The sequence below is a fragment of the Thermobia domestica genome, chromosome 5, assembly GCF_964235325.1.
Source record: "Thermobia domestica chromosome 5, izTheDome1.hap1.1, whole genome shotgun sequence".
NCBI lineage: Eukaryota > Metazoa > Arthropoda > Insecta > Zygentoma > Lepismatidae > Thermobia > Thermobia domestica.
In genome coordinates this window covers 163,970,919-163,991,866 of record NC_137458.1, presented here as the reverse complement: position 1 = coordinate 163,991,866, position 20,948 = coordinate 163,970,919, and the positions used below count along the sequence as shown (strand labels likewise).

The 20,948-nt window shown below is 35.9% G+C and overlaps 1 protein-coding gene across 1 annotated transcript in view; it reads right to left on the bottom strand.

Moving 5' to 3' along the window:
• Positions 1 to 20,948, bottom strand: part of LOC145684719 (translocation protein SEC63 homolog) — a 172,409-nt gene that overhangs the window by 130,603 nt on the left and 20,858 nt on the right. The window contains exon 6 of the mRNA XM_081757093.1: positions 13,511 to 13,603. Within this exon, the coding sequence (XP_081613219.1) occupies positions 13,511 to 13,603 (93 nt within the window). The remainder of the gene's footprint in view (positions 1 to 13,510; positions 13,604 to 20,948) is intronic.

Below are 20,948 nucleotides of genomic sequence, written 5' to 3'. Positions count from 1 at the left end.
ATATATTTTTACAATCTCTAGTTACAATGTTATGATCCCTTGAAATTCTCACTAACGGTGAGTTTTGATGTATCATTAAATTGGGCTTTTTAGGATAGAATATCTCACCTGGAAACCACATCTTAAAGCAATCACTACCAAAGCCTACAATAGATTCGACCTATTAAAGAGACTAACTGGAACATCCTGGAGGCTAAAACCACATACAGTATTAAATACATACTGTGAAGTAACTGTGCATTGGATATAAAGAAAAAACATGAACCTTTGAAAACTTCTGAAAGAAAATTTTTATTAGAAGTGTACATTCTCAGACACCTGTTGTAAATGCATATTTGTTAAATAAACTCGACTAGCTTCCTTCTTTCCTTTCCGCATACCTTCAAGCACAGCCTGAAACTTCCCGATTCATTGGACTCTTAGGTCATCATTCTGCAGCCAAACAAAACCACGAGGAACAGAACAACAGGGTGTATTCGTCACGAAGTTGAGGAAGGTGCAGGATCATCGAAGACAAGCAGATCCCACCATTGGAGGACTACCGACTCCAAGTTTAAAGAATACCATTCTGCCGGTTCATCGCCGCAGATACTTTGGTCAGTTGTGATTAGAGTAATGAAGATGTAAGAGGACATCCTAAAGAAGCATTATTCCAGAGACGCATCACGGAGAGAGTTCGACGCCCCTAGCAGTCCAGCAGGATTGAATTCCAGTTGTTGGCTGTTACCAGAAGATCCAGGTTCCTTCACGGCAAACCTTTCATCGTGCCAGATGACCAGGACGACGCCAGTCTTGATGGATCAATCAGCCTAGTGCTCATCCCTTATCTTTTAATCATATCCTTTCTCTCTCACTCACCCTTTCCCTACTAGTCATTTTCAAAATTAGAAATATTTGAATTTCATTAAATTCAACCATAATTTTACAGTTAAGTACCGGGTTGTGCATCAGTTCCATCCCCAATTGTTACATTATTCTATGAGTATTTTCAGAGATTATTTTGAGCTACAACTGATGGCACAGCACCGGCACATGGATGGAGATGCTGTGAGGGTTACGCCTTTGTTACGATCCTAAAATTTCGATAGATTACGATTCTACGATTTACAGTTTGTCGAGAGAAATTAAGTAGAGTTAATTTTTAGCCCACCCGCCCACCCTCGCTACGTTTATTTCCTCTGTTAGAGTAATTTTTGTTTTATTGTTTCTTAGTTGAATGATTAAGTGGGTGAGAAGAGAAAATTTTGCCAAGTTACTATATTTTGTTTTTCCTTCCGTTAGTATATAAGAAGTGTTATTTACATTTTGGTGTTGGATATATATGTATATATATATATATATACATAGTAGTGTAAGATATTTATTATAAGTGTGATTTTGAAAATATATATATATAATAGAGAATACTAGTGCTATATCTTCTGCCTTAGATCGCTTAGTAAAACCCCCAGATTTTCCGGCAAATTGAACGAGTCTGTTCAGTCATTTTTAGTCATTTTGAGGATTTTTTCTGTCCTTCATAACCTACGTGATGTACAGAAACGTAACTTGTTGCCGTATTGTTTAGAAAATGGGGCTCGCGCCTATCTGTTAGCTTTACAATCAACCGCAGAATATGGCAATCTCATGTATGTACAGATTAAGAAGAAATTAATAAAGGCTTATGAAGATAACGTAGTTTCGCAAGTTTTAGAGCAAGAAATGAGAAATAGGGAACAGTTAGATTCTGAATCTGTTTTAGATTACATTTTTCACAAATGGAAGTTAATACTCGAGTACGATCCGAAGATGCCAGTGATCGAACAAATTACCTTGATAATCGATGGGTTATTGCCTTCGTTTTATTCTGTAGTTGTAAGAAAATCATATAAGACTGTTATTGAGTTAGCAAAGTCCTTAGGTCTAGAGGAAAGAGTTAATTTTCTTGTCAGCATGCGTAGTCAGCAATCGAAGTCCTTGGCAATAACAAACGAATACAATATACATCCTGTTAGTAAGAATGCTATACAGCAAAAAGAAAATACTTCAGATGTTAATATTCAGAACAAAAATGAAATTGTAAGTCAGCCTGAAGAAAAAAATACATTGATAGCTCAGTTAGACGGTATCAAAGTCCAATTAGAAAGCCTTGTGCAACGAACTGCGCTCGCAAAAGTTTCTCACGCACACAAAGGAAAATCTGTGTGTATACAATCTTATGAGCATTCGCGTTTGGAGCGAGGAAATCCTTCCATTCCATCCTTCGCTTTCTCTCATTCGCAGCGTCTTGCTTCTGTCAATGCAGTCAATGTAAATGAGAATGTTAAATCGAATAGTAGGAATAAATCAGACAATGATAAGTGTAATAATGTTAGAAATAGTAAGTGATACTATATGCCTATTCAATATGAAGCTGATTTGTCTCATGTTGAAGCATATATTGATAATAAGCCGCATTTATTTCTATTGGATTCAGGCAGCACTGTTAGCATAATTTCTTGTAATAATTTAAGCAATAAACATAAAATTGAATTAGTAGACAATATCCCAGTAAATCGACCCCAATTTTCGATACCATTTCACCTACGGGATGAGATCAAAAAACAAGTAGACATTTTATTGAAAAGTAAGATCATTGAGCCTAGTATTAGTCCGTATAATTCTCCGGTAATGCTTGTTAAAAAGAAGAATGGACAGTATAGATTTATACAAGACGCAAGATATATATATAAATAAATAAAAAAAATGGTTCCTGACAGTTATCCGGTCCCTCCTATCCAGGATATTTTGACTAATTTGGCAGGACGCAAATATCTATGTTCTAGCGACGTTTTTGGAGCATTCTTTAATATTCCCCTCACTGAAGAATCTAAACCTATTACAGCTTTTTCGATTCCGGGCGCGGGATCATATCATTTTAATTTTCTGCCCCAGGGGGTCAAGACATCTACTAGTGGTATGAAAAGATTAGTGAAACTCACCTTAGAAGGTCTTCCACAAGATAAAATATTTGCCTATGTTGACGATTATTTTTGGTCTAGTGATAGTTTTGATGAAATTGTGCAGTTAACCCGTATGTTGCTTCAAAGAATAAAAGAAATTGGTTTAAAGCTTTCCCCAGAAAAAACAAAATTGGGATATTTTTCATTAGATGTTTTAGGTCACACTGTTAGTAAAAATGGTTTGTCTATTTCGAATCGAATAATTAACTCAATCTCCAACTATCAACGTCCCAAAACAAAGAAACAAGTTAAAAGTTTTTTTAGGATTGGCTTCTTTTGTTCGTTCGTATTTACCTAATTTCAGTCAATTAGCAGAAGCATTACTTTCTTTGTTGAAAAAAGACGCTCCTTTTCGTTGGAAGGAACCACAGGAGACAGCATTCAATAATATCAAACAAGCCATCATTTGAGCACCATGTCTAATGAGATACAAGCCTGATTATCCTCTGTATCTCTATTTTGATGCCAGCAAAGTCGCTCTTTCTGGTCTAATCAAACAACCTCAAAATTCACCTGACGACACAAATTTAGTTCCTATTAGTTATTGTAGTCGTGCAACGTCTCCTAGTGAGAGAAAATTACACCCATATCAGCTTGAATTACTAGCATTATTGTACTCATTACGTTCATTCAGGTATTTTCTTTTGGGACGTCATTTTTATTTGAAGACAGATTGTCATAGTTTAATTTATTTGAAGCAAACAAAGAATGTAAGTAAAATTTCCAGATGGTTGAGTGAAATTGAATCGTACAATTTCACTATTTCACACATCAGTGGCTCCAGTAACGTAGAGGCAGACGCCATTTCACGTTTTTCTAACCCCTCTAGAGATTTGGAAGAGGAGAAAAAGAATCAAGAAGATCCGAAAATTTTGTTTACTCAGACCACAAATTCATTTTCAATTTTAAATGAGCCAAATCTGGCAACAGAACAGCGTAAAGATCCGTTTTTTAAGGATATTTTTTCTTGGTTGGAACAGACAGAAAATAGAAATCCTAAAATAGAACGCCAAGCATTATATTTTACTATTAAAGATGGAATTTTGCATAGAAAACAGAAAACTTCTCAAGGTATAAAATTTTTAGTTGCAGTTCCTACTTCTTTGCGTTATAAAGTTTTTAATGCTTGTCATACGTCAGCATTGGGATCATCTCATTCTGGCTATTCTAAAACCTATGATATGTTAGTGAAAACAGTGTATTTTCCCAACATGAAGAAGTATATATATCAGAAGTTTAAAGAATGTACGATATGTCAAGTATCGAAATCGAAAATTGGTTCTCCGTATATTACATTGCTTACTTATCCCTCAGTTCCCCCCTTCTATCGCATCCACATAGATGTAGCTGGGAATAATTCCCCCAATAATATGTTAAATCACAAATATATGATAGTTGTAGTAGACAGTTGTACTAGATACATAATTGCAGATTCCCTTCCTGATGTTACAGCGAGTACTTTGGCTTCATTTCTTTATCATAAAGTAATTTTAAAGTTTGGAATTTTCTATGAAATTGTCTTAGACAAAGGCAGTGCATTCACTAGTAGACTATTTAAAGAATTATGTGCTATGATTGGTGCTAACATGCGTTTTGTAAATGTACATGAACATTACAGTAATGGTGTTTTGAAGTTACTATTAGGAACATAGAACAACGATTAAAATCAGCTTTATGTGACAAAGATTTAGGAGAATGGATTGACTTATTACAACCCATAGTTTTTTCGCTTAACGTCACGAAGAATTTATCGTCTCAAATTTCACCATTTGAATGTCTTTTTGGCTTTAAACCTAGGTTACTTTATCAGGCAATATTAAATACCCCGTGTCAATACGAAGACAATGCCGTTCGTTTACAGCAGTTACAAGAGATTAGAGATAAAGCGCAAGAAAATCTTTATAAACGTCATAAAACGGCGACAATTTTTTTTTGACAAGAGACATACGAAAAGAAAAAAAAGTCACGCCAAAGCATTCAGCGGAAAGTTTATTGGTCCAGGCATAATTGAACGCGTGGAAAATCCAAATTCGTATTTTGTTAAGTATAAGACCGCCCGAGGATCTTACAAGATACATAGCATAGCAGTCCAGAGATTGAAGAAGTTTTATGAGAAGGAAAACCCGGAAGAGGAAGACCACCTTGAAGACTCTGACGAAGAGATGCCTATCAACGTCTGCACGGAAGACCATACGATGAAAAAGAAGAAGACGAGATGCGAAGACCATCAAGGACCACCAACTGAAGAGATTTTCAACCCCAGGAGACAATGTTTAGAAGAAGAAGTTTTCATCCCTTCTCTTCATATCAAGGATGTTGTGATTGCCGAAAATCTACCAACGTGGGCAACTATAGGGAAGAATTCCACAGAAGAAAAACCTAAATTTGCTTGTAATACTGACATCAATCAGAAGATTAGTATTTATAAAGGTAACATAGTGGACATAAAAGCAGATGCTTTAGTAAATCCGACGAATGAAACCCTAACTCCTTTAGGTGGTGCAGATAAAGCCATTCAAAACGCAGCTGGATCTGAATTTTTAGAAGAATGTTTGACTATATCATCATTGAAGCCAGGAGGGGCGAAGATTGCCAATGGTTATCGTTTACAAGCTAATTATGTGATTATGACATGTGGACCACTGAATTCAGACAAGAAGATTTTACGAGAGACGTACAAAAATTATTTTAAAGTGATGTTGGAGAATGACCTATCTACAATTGTATTACCTAACATTTCGACTGGAGCATTTAAATTTCCGAAGTTAGAAGCTGCCAAAATTGTCTTGGCTACAACAAGAATATTTTAAGAGGAACATCTTGATGACGTAAACCGTGTCGTATTTTGTGTTTATGATAGAGAAAATTGGGACATTTATCAGCGATTACTCCCTATATATTTTCCCATTGATGAAGAATCTGTTAGTCCGTCTGTCCGCACGTAACTTGTACGTGGATTACTTTTCTTGAAGATTGGATTGTGGATAGGAACACTTGCCGATGGATGATGAACTTTCTTTTAGCACAGGCCACGCTTAGAAATGAGTTTATCTTGGTTTTGAATTGTGCATCCAAATCTACCGGTGGAAAACTTCGAAAATTTAGAACACTTTGAAACTTAGAATACTTCGAATTTTGGATCATGTTGGTATCTTTAAGAATTGTATCATTTCGTTTGATTGGACAGCGTATCACTACAAAAGTTTCTGACTTTTATTTTTTTTAATGTGAGTATGTGAAGAATGAAGAAAATCAACGACACACATATGGATAGATATTTCGATGGATATATTAAGAAGATGTAAGAAGATTAAAGTCAAGATTGCAAGAACCATGCTCCATCCCATCAGATGTCTAGGATTCGATGCCATGATCGATGTGCAGCATTCGATGCCCGAAGAGGACAAGATTTAAGAAGGAAGAAGATGAAGATAAGAAGAATTTATATGTTAGTTAGGGTTGTACGTTATATGTGGTGAATAGTTCTGTCGTGCTGATTTCATATAGTTTGATTACAGCCAGTATACGGGGCTATAACCATATCTTGGAATTCTTTTCCAGTCTACGGACGCTTTAAGCTTAAATAACTTAAAGCTCATTTTTCTCAAACTGAAATCAGTACTCTTCTTGTGCAGTCTAACTTTACTATCTTTGGTTAGCTAGATAGTATTACACCGTTTTTTTTCTTCTCGCGTATTAGTCCCATTTGATATTGAAGTTATTCTTTTTTGCATTAGAGGAATATACACACATATATATAGAGAGAGGTCTACATTAGATTATACTATATTTATGAAATATTTATTTATTTGTTTATGATTCTATTATACGTACGGTATCTAAGTTTTGATAAGCTGTGTTAGTGATAATTAAATTTAGTATTATTCCTACCTTTCATTTCCCTTCCCTGAGCACTAACGAGACTCCACACTAACGTTTTAAAACACATGTCACTCACAATGATATTATGCACGCACTAATGTTTATTTTTTTTCTTACTTTCCATCTTCCCAGAGACGCTGTCGTCATATCTTCAAAGCTTACCCAGTGAATTATATGAACTGTCTCAGAAACGCACACTCAGCATTTTGCAGTCAAGGATTAATTCAAAACAAACAATATGTTATACAAAGAACTCTTTTGCTTTCAACAAACATTTTTTTATGGAATTTCTTCAAAAATTTTTTGTACTATGGAAAATTAAAATTTTTGTGTATTTTAGTTTCGAGGAGGGGGTGTGAAGTAACTGTGCATTGGATATAAAGAAACATGAACCTTTGAAAACTTCTGAAAGAAAATTTTTATTAGAAGTGTACATTCTCAGACACCTGTTGTAAATGCATATTTGTTAAATAAACTCGACTAGCTTCCTTCTTTCCTTTCCGCATACCTTCAAGCACAGCCTGAAACTTCCCGATTCATTGGACTCTTAGGTCATCATTCTGCAGCCAAACAAAACCACGAGGAACAGAACAACAGGGTGTATTCGTCACGAAGTTGAGGAAGGTGCAGGATCATCGAAGACAAGCAGATCCCACCATTGGAGGACTACCGACTCCAAGTTTAAAGAATACCATTCTGCCGGTTCATCGCCGCAGATACTTTGGTCAGTTGTGATTAGAGTAATGAAGATGTAAGAGGACATCCTAAAGAAGCATTATTCCAGAGACGCATCACGGAGAGAGTTCGACGCCCCTAGCAGTCCAGCAGGATTGAATTCCAGTTGTTGGTGTAACCAATTCAGTTCGTGTCGCTGTCCGTGGCTCGTGGTTTTACCAATAAGTATATTCCTGATACTCGAACTTACCTGGACAGGACGATGAAGGACCTCTCCAAGAAGAGATTACAAATTGTTTCCAAATCGCTCGTCGGTCTCAATAATGAGATGAGCATTAGGCGTCGAGAGGTTCGGGCGTCTCGTCTCAAAAACCTCACGGACGATCAGACGGTCATCCAGACCATAACGCACACAAACATCACTCATACAAACAACGCAAACACACTAGATTAAATGGCACTATACTTATTTATTAGAACACTACTATATAACAAAATAGTGAAGAGGAATGAACACAACACTAAACACTGAATATATATAATAATTTTAGTCGCTGAAATCACGCTTTGCCCTTTTCGGGCAATATAGCCCTTTATATATATATGATTATAATTCAGATATCACTACAAATGCTTCTCTCACACCATTGACACACTTGGGGGATTAGCACTGGGGAAAAGTTGTCTGGATCGTCCCACGATGAATCCAATTGCTGTGCCGACAATCCCGCGGCGTAAAGATGAATCTTCAGCAATTAAACAAGAAATTCTGCAAAGTAGAATGCTTATGTTGGAGGGCGCGTGCATAACTTACATGTACGCATAAGGTCTGCGGACCTGGGACTTCACTAGTTGGGGCTAGCCGTAATAAAACGTCCTTCACCGGCTAAATAGCTTGTGCCCCTTAACAAAAAGTCAGACTTGAAGCTCGACGCGAGATGCGTGGTTACGGCTTCCAGACCTGGAGTCAAACTCCCTGAGCATCCGAACTCAAGGTACGGATTGCAATGGTCAACTGAAAAGTGTTGGCAGTTCATTTCAAAAATCACTCAGTTAACTCACCTGTATGCACATACAAATTGAATACTGAAAACAATTTATGTTAATTTTAGTCAACTGCCTATAATGCACTAGACACGGCGATAACTTTGGCGTGAGAAAGTACAGATAACGAGCTACGAAACACGCAGTTGGTGCCACTTTGGTTGCTGAACATCTGGTCAGCCCGTATTTCTCTAATCTATTATAATGTTTCCATAAGCGATTAAAGAAAGCACTTAATTCAGTTCCCAATAACTATAGAATATATACTGTGCATATAATAAGTCAGGGAGAAACACTGAAATGGTTTGTCACTAACTGAAATGTTCTCAGCAAAAGCAATGTTTTAAATATATATATGAGAAAACGATGAATGACTTCTTTGTCCAATTGTGTGGGAAAGAAGCAATTCCCACCAAAGAAAGAACTTATATGCGTTGCAGAATAAAGTATAAATCGAAAATAATGATCACTGTCTTTACGAAATATACAGAGTGTCCACAAAAAATCCTTCTATAACCTGGTAGCGGTTATATTGGCTGTTACCAGAAGATCCAGGTTCCTTCACGGCAAACCTTTCATCGTGCCAGATGACCAGGACGACACCAGTCTCGATGGATTTATCAGGCTAGTGCTCATCCCTTATCTTTCAATCATATCCTTCTCTCTCTCTCACCCTTTCCCTACTAGTCATTTTCAAAATTAGAAATATTTGAATTTCATTAAATTCAACCATAATTTTACAGTTAAGTACCGGGTTGTGCATCAGTTCCATCCCCAATTGTTACATTATTCTGAGTATTTTCAGAGATTATTTTGAGCTACAACTGATGGCACAGCACCGGCACAATACAAAGCTTTTCTATGCCCTACACTGACTTATGGACATACTACCTGGATAGAGGACATCAGGTCATTTTAGGCAAAGCTTTTGGTGTTTGAAAAAACGCTTTTCGAATTGCTTTCCGAATCAAACTGCCTAGCCCAATAGCGGACTTACATAGTCTTATTCACTTTCCTTCGCTCCTGTACCACCTTCAGAAGCAATGTCTATGTTATGAAACACAGTACCCACTACTGATGTCTCCTATGCACTATCTGGCACACCATCTAGGTATTACTATACACGACTGTCGTTACTCTTTTCACTGTACTACTACACTCTACCCCCGTAACGCCTTAGAGCTAGCACTTCTTGGAGATTTTGAAATACATGATCACCTTCTGTTTATATTTCCATCCTTTGCTCAGTAAATTCATCTAGCACTAACATGGGCTTACATTGTCTCCACCAAAGCCTAGAGTAGCCCCTAAGGGAGAAGATGACCTCATTTGTCTAATTAATTCTCCTAGTGCTGTGATGTGATGTGATAGTGCACCTCGCCTCACCCTCCGTCTTCATCATTGATGTATTTCTTACTTTATATTTACATCTTTCGGCTGTACTACCTATTTCAATGTTATCATTTGGACAGTAATACGAATATACTAATATACTGTTCCTACCAATTATCATACCTAATGTTAAGGATCGCAAAGGTCCTTAAGTCTTTGAAATTTATTATACTAAAGTTCAATAAACATCTCCTAGACTTGTTCTCAATCTTTCATTACTCCAGTCTATTAACTTCTCTTCCCTAAGAGAGGGCGTAACCCTCTAACAGGGTACTAGTCATTCATGGCTAGCAAAAAAAATTTAAAAAATAAAAAGAATATCTATCGAATTCGTAAATTTGTTTTCCTGGTATGAAATCTTAATTGCTGCAAATATTCTTCGTTTTCAAATATCCCATTTACCAATTTAAACAGAAACATCTGTTCTGCAATTCGCCTTCTAATAGTTAGAGTGTTGTATTTAAATTCAGAAATCATGCTTTTATATGGCATTTTTTCTTTACGTGAGGACGTATGTCTTATTTCTACCATGCGTGAGGACTAATTATGTAAGAACTTGTTTCGAACTCTCTCGATTTTCTTGGCATAATATTGGTACAATAGATTCCACATTACAGAAGCATACTCAAATTTGCTTCTAATAAAAATATTAAATAATATAATTAAAGATCTGTTACTTGTTAATTCTTTTGAATTTCTGAGTTAAAAAAAAAACAATACCTGCATGAGTCATTAACACATCTTTCAATATGGGCTTGGCTCTTTTTGTCTTCCCTAATTTGTCTATCTTCCTCTTAACCTCTTGCGCATTCTCTACTCTCATACTTTCTTGTCATTCTCTCATTGCTTCAACTACCCTCTTAATCTTTTTCTCCAAACGTTGTGTAAAATATTGTTCCTGCAGTTAAGCGCCGGCCTCAACTTCACTACTTCCTTGAGGATTTTTGGATTTTTTTTCATCCTAGGTAACCTTCCCTCCTCTCACTAACCTATTGTACCCTTTCTTCTTGCAGCCCTCCATAATCTTTTTCTTCATCTCTTCTTGTTCTTTCTGCACTAAATCTTCGTATATCTTGTTTTTCAGGTCTCGAAGCTTTTCTTTATTCATAAGAACTATAGCTCCCCTTTGTCTGCCTGTTCCGCTACTATCTCCTTTCTCTTTCTTATCCTTTTCATTCCTATATTCTCTTTGTCATTCAGATTGCCTCTTTTTTTTCTTCTTGATTTGTTATTTACTATATTTACTATTTTTCCCGAATGTTGTCTCTATCTTCTTCATCATTCATTTCCTGATGTGCTTCCTCTATTCCATAAACCGCTTCCTCCACATTCATTTCCTCTTTGCCTACTCTGAATTTATATCCTAACTGCTTCTCTTCTTCAGTAATATCAATATCTCCTATAATCACTATTCTCTATCTCTCTTCTTGATTTCTTCTGAACTTTTCTCCTCACTTTTTTAAAGTTCTTCATCGTAAATTCTCTGATGAAAATATTCATACTTCTTGTATTTCTTCTATCTTTCTCTTATTTCTGTCCTTTATCTCAGTTATTTCTTTCTGTTTTCTTCGTATCTCGTTCTAAATAATCCTTTTTCCATTTTCTTTAGTAGCTTTCTTTATCTAGTGGTCCTGCAATCTACCTTTTTCTTGTTGACTCTTAACCCTTTAGGAGTTACTTCTTCTTGCAAGCAGATTTTGAGAATTTTAAGTTCTTCTTCTTCTTCTTTGATCTCCTTCCTTTTACTATCCTTCCATTTGTCTATTTTCCTTCTCAGTTCCGGAAAATATCCTATATTCTATCAGGAATTGTTTCCATTTTGTCAAACTAAACACAACAACAACTAAACACAACTATGTGATAAAGAATATATAAAAACATAATCATTTAACAGTTTCACACACTAGCTGGGTCTGTAACAATATTCTATTTGTTAACAAAGTATTTTAAATAGTGATGATTTCAGGGGGTGACCCAAGGAGGAATTTGAAACTCCCTTCGAGCTCAGAAATACCCCACATCGGGGCCATATCTTCGATCACGATCAATGTGGACTACCTGTGTTTTTGCAGTACTTCTTCCTCAGGCATATTGAACAACTTCGGAGAAAATCTTGTGAAATCACTACTAGTTTTTCGTTCCAAATCGGAGGATAATAATGGAATAGTGAACAAACTTAATATTTTATTTTCTGCTATGGACCTTAGATTTGAAATTCGTATTAATGTTCCTTTCTAATCGAATTTCAAAGAAAAGGATTCGCCAAAGAGCTTTCATAGAAATATTCTCAGACTTCGTATGAAAATAGGAACACATTTTAAAAAAATAACTTCCTAAAGGGTATGAATACAAATATATCTGATAGATGGATGATTGACCTAAACTATTCGACCATTTTGTACGCAATCACAGATTTTTGACATTTTTGTAAAGAAGTTTGTTACTCAACACTCACTTTTGTTTAGTCCGATATCACTATGAGTTTGCGGTCAATATTTGGACATTATAGCTCTTGTAATGTATAAAAGTATTTTTCGAAAAAATAAACCACATTCGATTTTAAGTTCTAATAACTCATTTAAAACAGGTTGAATCCGTGAAATAACTGGGGTTAGATAGATAGTAAATGTTTTCATAGTTAGGAATCTGGATATGAAAACTTGCTTAACGCGGAAATTTACTTTCTTGAAATGTGGTACTATTCATAACCATGAATGCGCTTTGTTTGAAATTTATTTTCTTCTTTTATTTTCGATTTCAAAAAACCTAGTAATTTTAGGACATCCCTGGGAGTAAGTCAATTCAATGAAAGGGGTTGCATGTAGCAATAAACCAAAACGACCTATATTAGTGTGCAGTTCAGTTTATGGAAATGCTGAAATGAATAGTAACGTTCCCAATGCCGTTTAGATCCAAATTCAGCCCCAGCGGCATTGGGGGTGGAAAGAGGTGAAAAATAAAATGTCCAGAATGACTGAACTTGGTGTCGAATTCGTACGTAGCTTTTTTTTGGGGGGGGGGGAACGGTTGATCTGTTTGAAATGACTTTTGAAAGATAGTATCCACTTAAAGCTCGGTTTCTTAGTCATATCAGTTTGATTAAAGCGTATATTCTAGGCGTGGATGTGTTTCAAAATTTATCCCAAAAATAGAATATCTTATGGATTTTACCATTATACTTTCATTGAAATACGCATCCTGATGGGAAATGGGATACAAATTTTTCTCATAAACCTATTCTTCCCGCGCGAAGAATAGGCATTTAGCTGGTTTCAAAATAACAGCTTTAATTCAATGTCCAATCAGCAAAATTAAGTAAATAAAATTAAACAGGCACAAAAACAGGCACAATGGAAATGGGAGTAATATTCATCTTCTTTAACAATATATACCTCAGGGGGAAAATGTTTTCTTCGTAATTTTACATCTTCTGTTGCTAGCGTTAATATAATCCATTTTCGTACGAGGCTTGTCATAAACATCTGGAAGGAATAAAGTAGAATTTGAAACTAGATATGAGGAATATTTTATCTTACCTGATTTCCTGCGTATTTCGAGTTACTCCATTTCCAAAGAATTACACTGCCTGGAAGAACCACAAGTATCAGAACAGCATAAATACCAAATACCTAAAATGATAGATTCTATTATTATTGTAACATTAGTAATATAATTATTGTTATAAAATAAGGCACTAAATAATTTATGTGAACTAATAACTAATTTTTGGATCATTAAATCATTAATGGTATTGGGTATTGATAGGTAGAATTAGAGGGAAGGTCAGGAGCCATCCTTCCCCTCTCCCCACCTAATATTATAGTTTCGGATATACGTTGATGTGTGAAAGTGTGAGTAATATATTACTCTGTGCGCAACTAAAGGTGTCTTCTGACAGTTGGGTAGAGCACGTGAAGTATTAGAGGCGCTGTTGCCAGAAGCTCCGCAACACAGACAGCAACTCTGGCGACAAACTTAAGACGTCGTCTTAACTACCGGCAACAGCGCGGTCAGTGACTTTCGGTGAGTAGCAACAGCGTGAAAGAATACTGCTGTGACTAGCGAACAATTCTCCCTCTCGTTTTGTTTACAACATCTGCAGGTATCTGTCAGTGGTCACCTTTCAGTAACTCGGTAATAGACAGATAGATAGATAGATATTCTCTACGGGGAATGATTTAGTTTCCGGGGGTGGGGTATAATCAGCAACGAAACATTACATTCTATATATTAGTCGATTCAGCTTGACAAAACAAATCGATCGACACCAAATTTAACTACTTCCAATTTACTGAGCCTAATTTAGTTTCCTGGGGTGGGGTTTAACCAGCAACGAAACATATACAATCTATATATCAATGGATTAAGCTTGACAAAACAAATCGATCGACATCAAATTTAACTACTTCCGGTTAAACACTTCAGGTTTACTGAGCCTAATTTAGTTTCCTGGGGTGGGGTTTAACCAGCAACGAAACATATACAATCTATATATCAATGGATTAAGCTTGACAAAACAAATCGATCGACATCAAATTTAACTACTTCCGGTTAAACACTTCCGGTTTACTGAGCCTAATTTAGTTTCCTGGGGTGGGGTATAATCAGCATCGAAACATATACAATCTATATATTAATCGATTCAGCTTGACAAAACAAATCGATCGATACCAAACTTAACTACTTCCGGTTAAACACTTCCGGTTTACTGAGCCTAATTTAGTTTCCGAAGGTGGGGTTTAATCAGCATCGAAACGTATACAATCTATATATCAATCGATTCAGCTTCACAAAACAAATCGATCGATACCAAATTTAACTACTTCCGATTAAACACTTCCGGTTTACTGAGCCTAATTTAGTTTCCGAGGGTGGGGTATAATCAGCAACGAAACATATACAATCTATATATCAATCGATTCAGCTTGACAAAACAAATCGATCGATACCAAATTTAACTACTTCCGGTTTACAGAGCCTAATTTAGTTTCCGGGAGTGGGGTATAATCAGCAACGAAACATATACAATCTATATATCAATCGATTCAGCTTGACAAAACAAATCGATCCATACCAAATTTAACTACTTCCGGTTTCCAGAGCCTAATTTAGTTTCCGGGAGTGGGGTATAATCAGCAACAAAACATATACAATCTATATATTAATCTATTCAGCTTGACAAAACAATTCGACCGATACCAAATTTAACTACTTCCGGTTTAGTGAGCCTAATTTAGTTTCCGGGGTGGGGTATAATCAGCAACGAAACATATACAATCTATATATCAGTCGATTCAGCTTGACAATACAAATCGTTCGATACCAAATTTAACTACTTCCGGTTAACCACTTTAGGTTTTCTGAGCCTAATTTAGTTTCCCGGGGGTGGGGTATAATCAGCAACGAAACATATACAATTTATATATTAATCGATTCAGCTTGACAAAACAAATCAATCGATACCAATTTTGACTACTTTCGGTTAACCACTTCCGGTTTACTGAGCCTAATTTAGTTTCCGGGGGTGGGGTATAATCAGCAACGAAACATATACAATCTATATATCAATCGATTCAGCTTGACAAAACAAATCGATCGATACCAAACTTAACTACTTCCGGTTAACCACTTCCGGTTTACATAGCCTAATTTAGTTTCCGGGGGTGGGATATAATCAGCAACGAAACATATACAAACTATATATCAATCGATTCAGCTTGGCAAAACCAATCGATCGATCCCAAATTTAACTACTTCCGGTTTACAGAGCCTAATTTAGTTTCCGGGAGTGGTGTATAATCAGCAACGAAACATATACAATCTATATATCAATCCATTCAGCTTGACAAAACAAATCGATCCATACCAAATTTAACTACTTTCGGTTAACCACTTCCGGTTTACATAGCCTAATTCAGTTTCCTGGGGTGGGGTTTAATCAGCAACGAAACATATACAATCTATATATCAATCGATTCAGCTTGACAAAACAAATCGATCCATACCAAATTTAACTACTTCCGGTTAACTACTTCTGGTTTACTGAGCCTAATTTAGTTTCCGGGGGTGGGGTATAATCAGCATCGAAACATATACAATCTATATATTAATCGATTGAGCTTGACAAAACAAATCGATCGATACCAAACTTAACTACTTCCGGTTAAACACTTCCGGTTTACTGAGCCTAATTTAGTTTCCGGGGGTGGGGTATAATCAGCATCGAAACATATACAATCTATATATCAGTCGATTCAGCTTGACAAAACAAATCGATCCATACCAAATTTAACAACTTCCGGTTTACTGAGCCTAATTTAGTTTCCGGGAGTGGGGTATAATCAGCAACGAAACATATACAATCTATATATCAATCGATTCAGCTTGACAAAACAAATCGATCCATACCAAATTTAACTACTTCCGGTTTGCAGAGCCTAATTTAGTTTCCGGGAGTGGGGTATAATCAGCAACGAAACATATACAATATATATATCAATCGATTCAGCTTGACAAAACAATTCGATCGATACCAAATTTAACTACTTCCGGTTTAGTGAGCCTAATTTAGTTTCCGGGGTGGGGTATAATCAGCAACGAAACATATACAATTTATATATCAGTCGATTCAGCTTGACAATACAAATCGATCGATACCAAATTTAACTACTTCCGGTTAACCACTTCCGGTTTACTGAGCCTAATTTAGTTTCCGGGGGTGGTTTATAATCAGCAACGAAACATATACAATCTATATATCAATCGATTCAGCTTGACAAAACAAATCGATCGATACCAAATTTAACTACTTCCGGTTAACCACTTCTGGTTTACTGAGGCTATTATACTTTCCGGGGTCGTTTTATGGAAATGTCACAATTCAAAGAATTCTTTTAATAAAGTGGATACTTTCAAATATCTACCATAACAGCACAAGATGTGCTAGTCATGTGCCATTTAGGTGTCTCAGCTACTTTTTAGGTACGCGACAATTGGTAGATATGATATTCATGTGTTAAGTATGCACTTCAGCTAGCTAAAGTTTTAGGTGCTTGTTACGCCTAATTGATATTTGCGACTATGTACCACAAATGTAGCATTTATATACCTGGCTCAGTTTAGCACTGTGATAACCATTTGTTTTTATATCGTCACTTGGGACATATATCTTTCATGTTCGAGGTACTTACTTTAGGTGCATACTTTTTCAGATACTTATGACATAATTGATATCTGCAGCGACACACGAATGACAGTCAGCTCTTTGTATTTGCTCATGCGCAGTAACATGCAATGGTTTCTCGCGCTTTTTGCTCCACTTTCTGTCCTAGTACACAATCGCTTAGAAAAAAGTAGCAACAAATGCATGAAATTTGGGAGATAAATGTAGAAGAAAGAAATGACATAACTGATGAATAAAAATTAAGATGAATCTTTCATACCTATGTGAACAGTTAATTATTTACGTAGTTAGGGATAAAGAATTGTATTTTTTAGATGCCAACTGTCGCCGATCATTTGAAAGTGAAAATGGAAGAACCATGAAATAAAGTAAACAGAAGCGCGTCATTTTGTTATAAAATTACAAGGCGAGCGGATTTTATCTGATCCCAAATGGTTATCGTCGAATATACAGGGTTACAACAGCACTCTGATTAGCCAAATTAAAAAGACCTCAAGGATTTATCCCTCTACAAGCAACATTTTCCCCATCGACTTCGTGGCCATGTCGGAAGAGAACGCGCCTAGTAATCAAATGGTTGTTGGTTCACGCCCACTCTGAGGCACATTTTTTTTACTTGGTTAAAGTGTTTTTTAGACTCACCTTAATGTAAACATATTGCGCATATAGGCGATTTAACATATTTTGGGTGAATAATTATGTGGTTCATTGATACTTGGGGCATGAGGAACCTTCTTGGAACATACTAGGTAAGTTTCCCAGGTATGTGCTTAGGGATGGACATAGACTGTGACTATCGCTTGCCATCCATGTGTTTCTCTCTCACAGGTACATAAGGCACATACTGGGCACATTTCCATGTACCTGAGGGAACATTGTAGGCATGCTTGCTATATAATTGTGCTGTTAGGGTAGGATCAATATTAACAGACCAAAACGATATCTACGAAGAAATAATATCTCAACTGAAAGAAGGGAATTTGTGTTATTATTCAGATCAGAATCTTTTATCTTCAAGAATTCTGTCGTAGATTTTGAAGCTTAACATCTACAAAACGATAATCATCCCTGTTGTACTGTATGGTTTTGAAACTGGTAGCTTACTCTGAGAGAAGAACACAGACTGAGAGTATTAGAGAATAAAATCCCTAGGTGAATATTCGGTCCCAAGAACGACAGGAATGGGAAATGGCGGAAATTTCATAACGAGGAACTGCATAACTTATATTGTTTATCAAACATTATTAAGGTTATGAAATCTAGGTAGCTCAAGTGGACAGGTCATGTAGCCAGAAAGGAAGAAAGTATTAGTTTTTTGAAAGTTTTAACTGCAAATCCAATTGGAGAAAGACCAATAGGAAGACCCTAGGTGAAGATAGGAGGACAATATTAAGACGGATCTCGCAAAATTGGAGTATAAAGTAGAAACTGGATCCTGTTGCCTAAGGAGAGAAGTGAATGGAGAATTTTTTGAATGCAGCATTCAACCTTCAGCCTCTATAGTCCATAGAGTTAGTTAGCAGGCCTTTTTGCTTAAGAACAAAACCAAAACATGAAAAAGTATTACATGAACAGAGAACATTAAGAATTTCGATGTTTTTATTTCGGTTATGTAGTTGCATCTACGTGAAGTTAGCCCTTGCTTTCAAATTTCGATTCGATACCAAAATCTTTTGTTATTGATTGTTTTAAAGAAAAACTCGTTTGTTTCGAAAAAATAAAGAGATATTTACAAAATAAAGTTGATTTGGAAGGATAACTTTACACTGGCCCTGTACTTTCAAATATCGATTCGAAATCGAAGCCAATCATTTGTGTTTCATTTGATATTGATTGTTTTGAAGAAAAAAAAATGTTTCAAAAAAACAAAAAAAAACGTAAGGGTTACAAAATACAGTTGGGGGAGCAACTTCACACTGGCCCCTCTTACTTTCAAATTTTGATTCGAAAACGAAGTCAAGAGTTTGTTTTTCGTTTGTTATTGATTGTTTTGAAGTAAAAATCGTTTGTTTCGAAAAACGTAATGAGATATTTATCCAATAATCGAGGGAGTTCCGAGGCAATTTCACACTGGCCTCTCCAATACTTTCAAATTTTGCTTTAAAAGTAAAGCCAATCTTTTGTTTTCTGTTTCGTATTAATTGATTTGAAGAAAAAAATATAGCTTGTTTCGAAAATAGTAGGAAGATATTTACAAAATAAAGTTGAGGTGTGGCCAAATTTAGCCAAGTCTCTATACTTACAAATTTCGATTGAAAACCAAAATCAATTGTTTGATGTTCGATTGTTGATTATTTTGAAGAAAAAACAGTTTTCGAAAAACATAAAAAGTGTTTACAAAAGAAATGGGTGATGAAACTTCACACTGTAAAAAATCGTTGTGTTATTTCAATGACATGCCTATGTGTTAACACGATTGTGTTAAAATATAACACAAACAAGTGGTTAGAACAACTCACTCTCCATTTGGAGTTGTGTGTCAAATGCCGGTAGTTGAAATGAAACACAGCCTGTGGGTTAAATTAACACAAGTGTAGAATCTTCGGTGTTGTTTTCTGCGTGATTGTCAAATATGTTGGGCATGTAATTATAAAGGCTTATGAATTGAAGCTACAGACAAACACAGTAGAAAGAAATACTTAAACAAATCCAGGTATACTCAAAATTTCAAAACGCAAACCGCGCGATGTGTTTTCAATTGTTTTACGTAATGTTTCTGAAAAAACTCTAACAGCACAAGATGTGCTTGACATGTGCCATTTAGGTGTTCTAAATTCATCTCCCACATTTGATGCATTATTGTTTCTTTTTCTAAGCGATTGTGTACTAGAAGCAACAAACACATCGACTTTATTAGATGGCAACTGGCGCCGATCATTTGAAAGTGAATATGGAAGAACTATAAAATAAAGTAAATAGACAGTCATCATTTTGTTATAGAATTAGGTCTACATGGCGAGCAGATTTTATCTTATCCCGAACAGTTATCGTCGAATATACGCGGCTTAAGGGAGCAATCTGATTAGCCAAATTCAAAAGACCTCAACAATTTATCCCTCTACAAGCGACGATTTCTTCATCGCCTTCGTGGCTAAGTCGGAAGAGCACGCGGCTAGTAATTGAAAGATAGGTGGTTTGTCCCCCCCCCCGCCTCTGTAGTACATTTTTTTACTTGTTTAAAGTGTTTTTCTTAGACTCAGCATAATGTAAACACATTACGCATATAGGCGATTTACCATAATTTGGGTGAGTAATTTTGTGGTTCATTAACGCTTACGGCAAGGCTCAACACCGGTTGTGTGTCAAAGACATAACACACCTCCTGTGTTAAACGCCAATACTGCGGCGTATGTGTTGAACTAACACCGTATAGTGGTAGTCACGGTGGAACCACTGCCCTGTGTTAAAATTGAGTTGAATTAACACAACCATTTTTTACTGTGCACACTGGTAACACCTTCATATTACGAATCAAAGCAAATGCTAATTATTTGTTATTGGTTATTTTGAAAGGATTTTTTTTTTTTTTTGTTTGTTTGGAAAAATAGAAAGAGGCTTATCTGTTGTTAATTGTTTTGAAGATAAAAATCCCTTTTTCAAAACACAGAAAAATATGTTTGAAGATATATTTGGTGGTCAACTTCACACTGGTCTTCAAACTACTTTTCTGCTTTTATATTTCGATTCAAAATTCAACTAAATTGTTTATTTTTCCTTTTTTATTGAGTGGCTTCAAGAGAAAAATTTTATTTCGAAAAAATCTTAAGTTATATAAAAATAAAAGCTTGGTG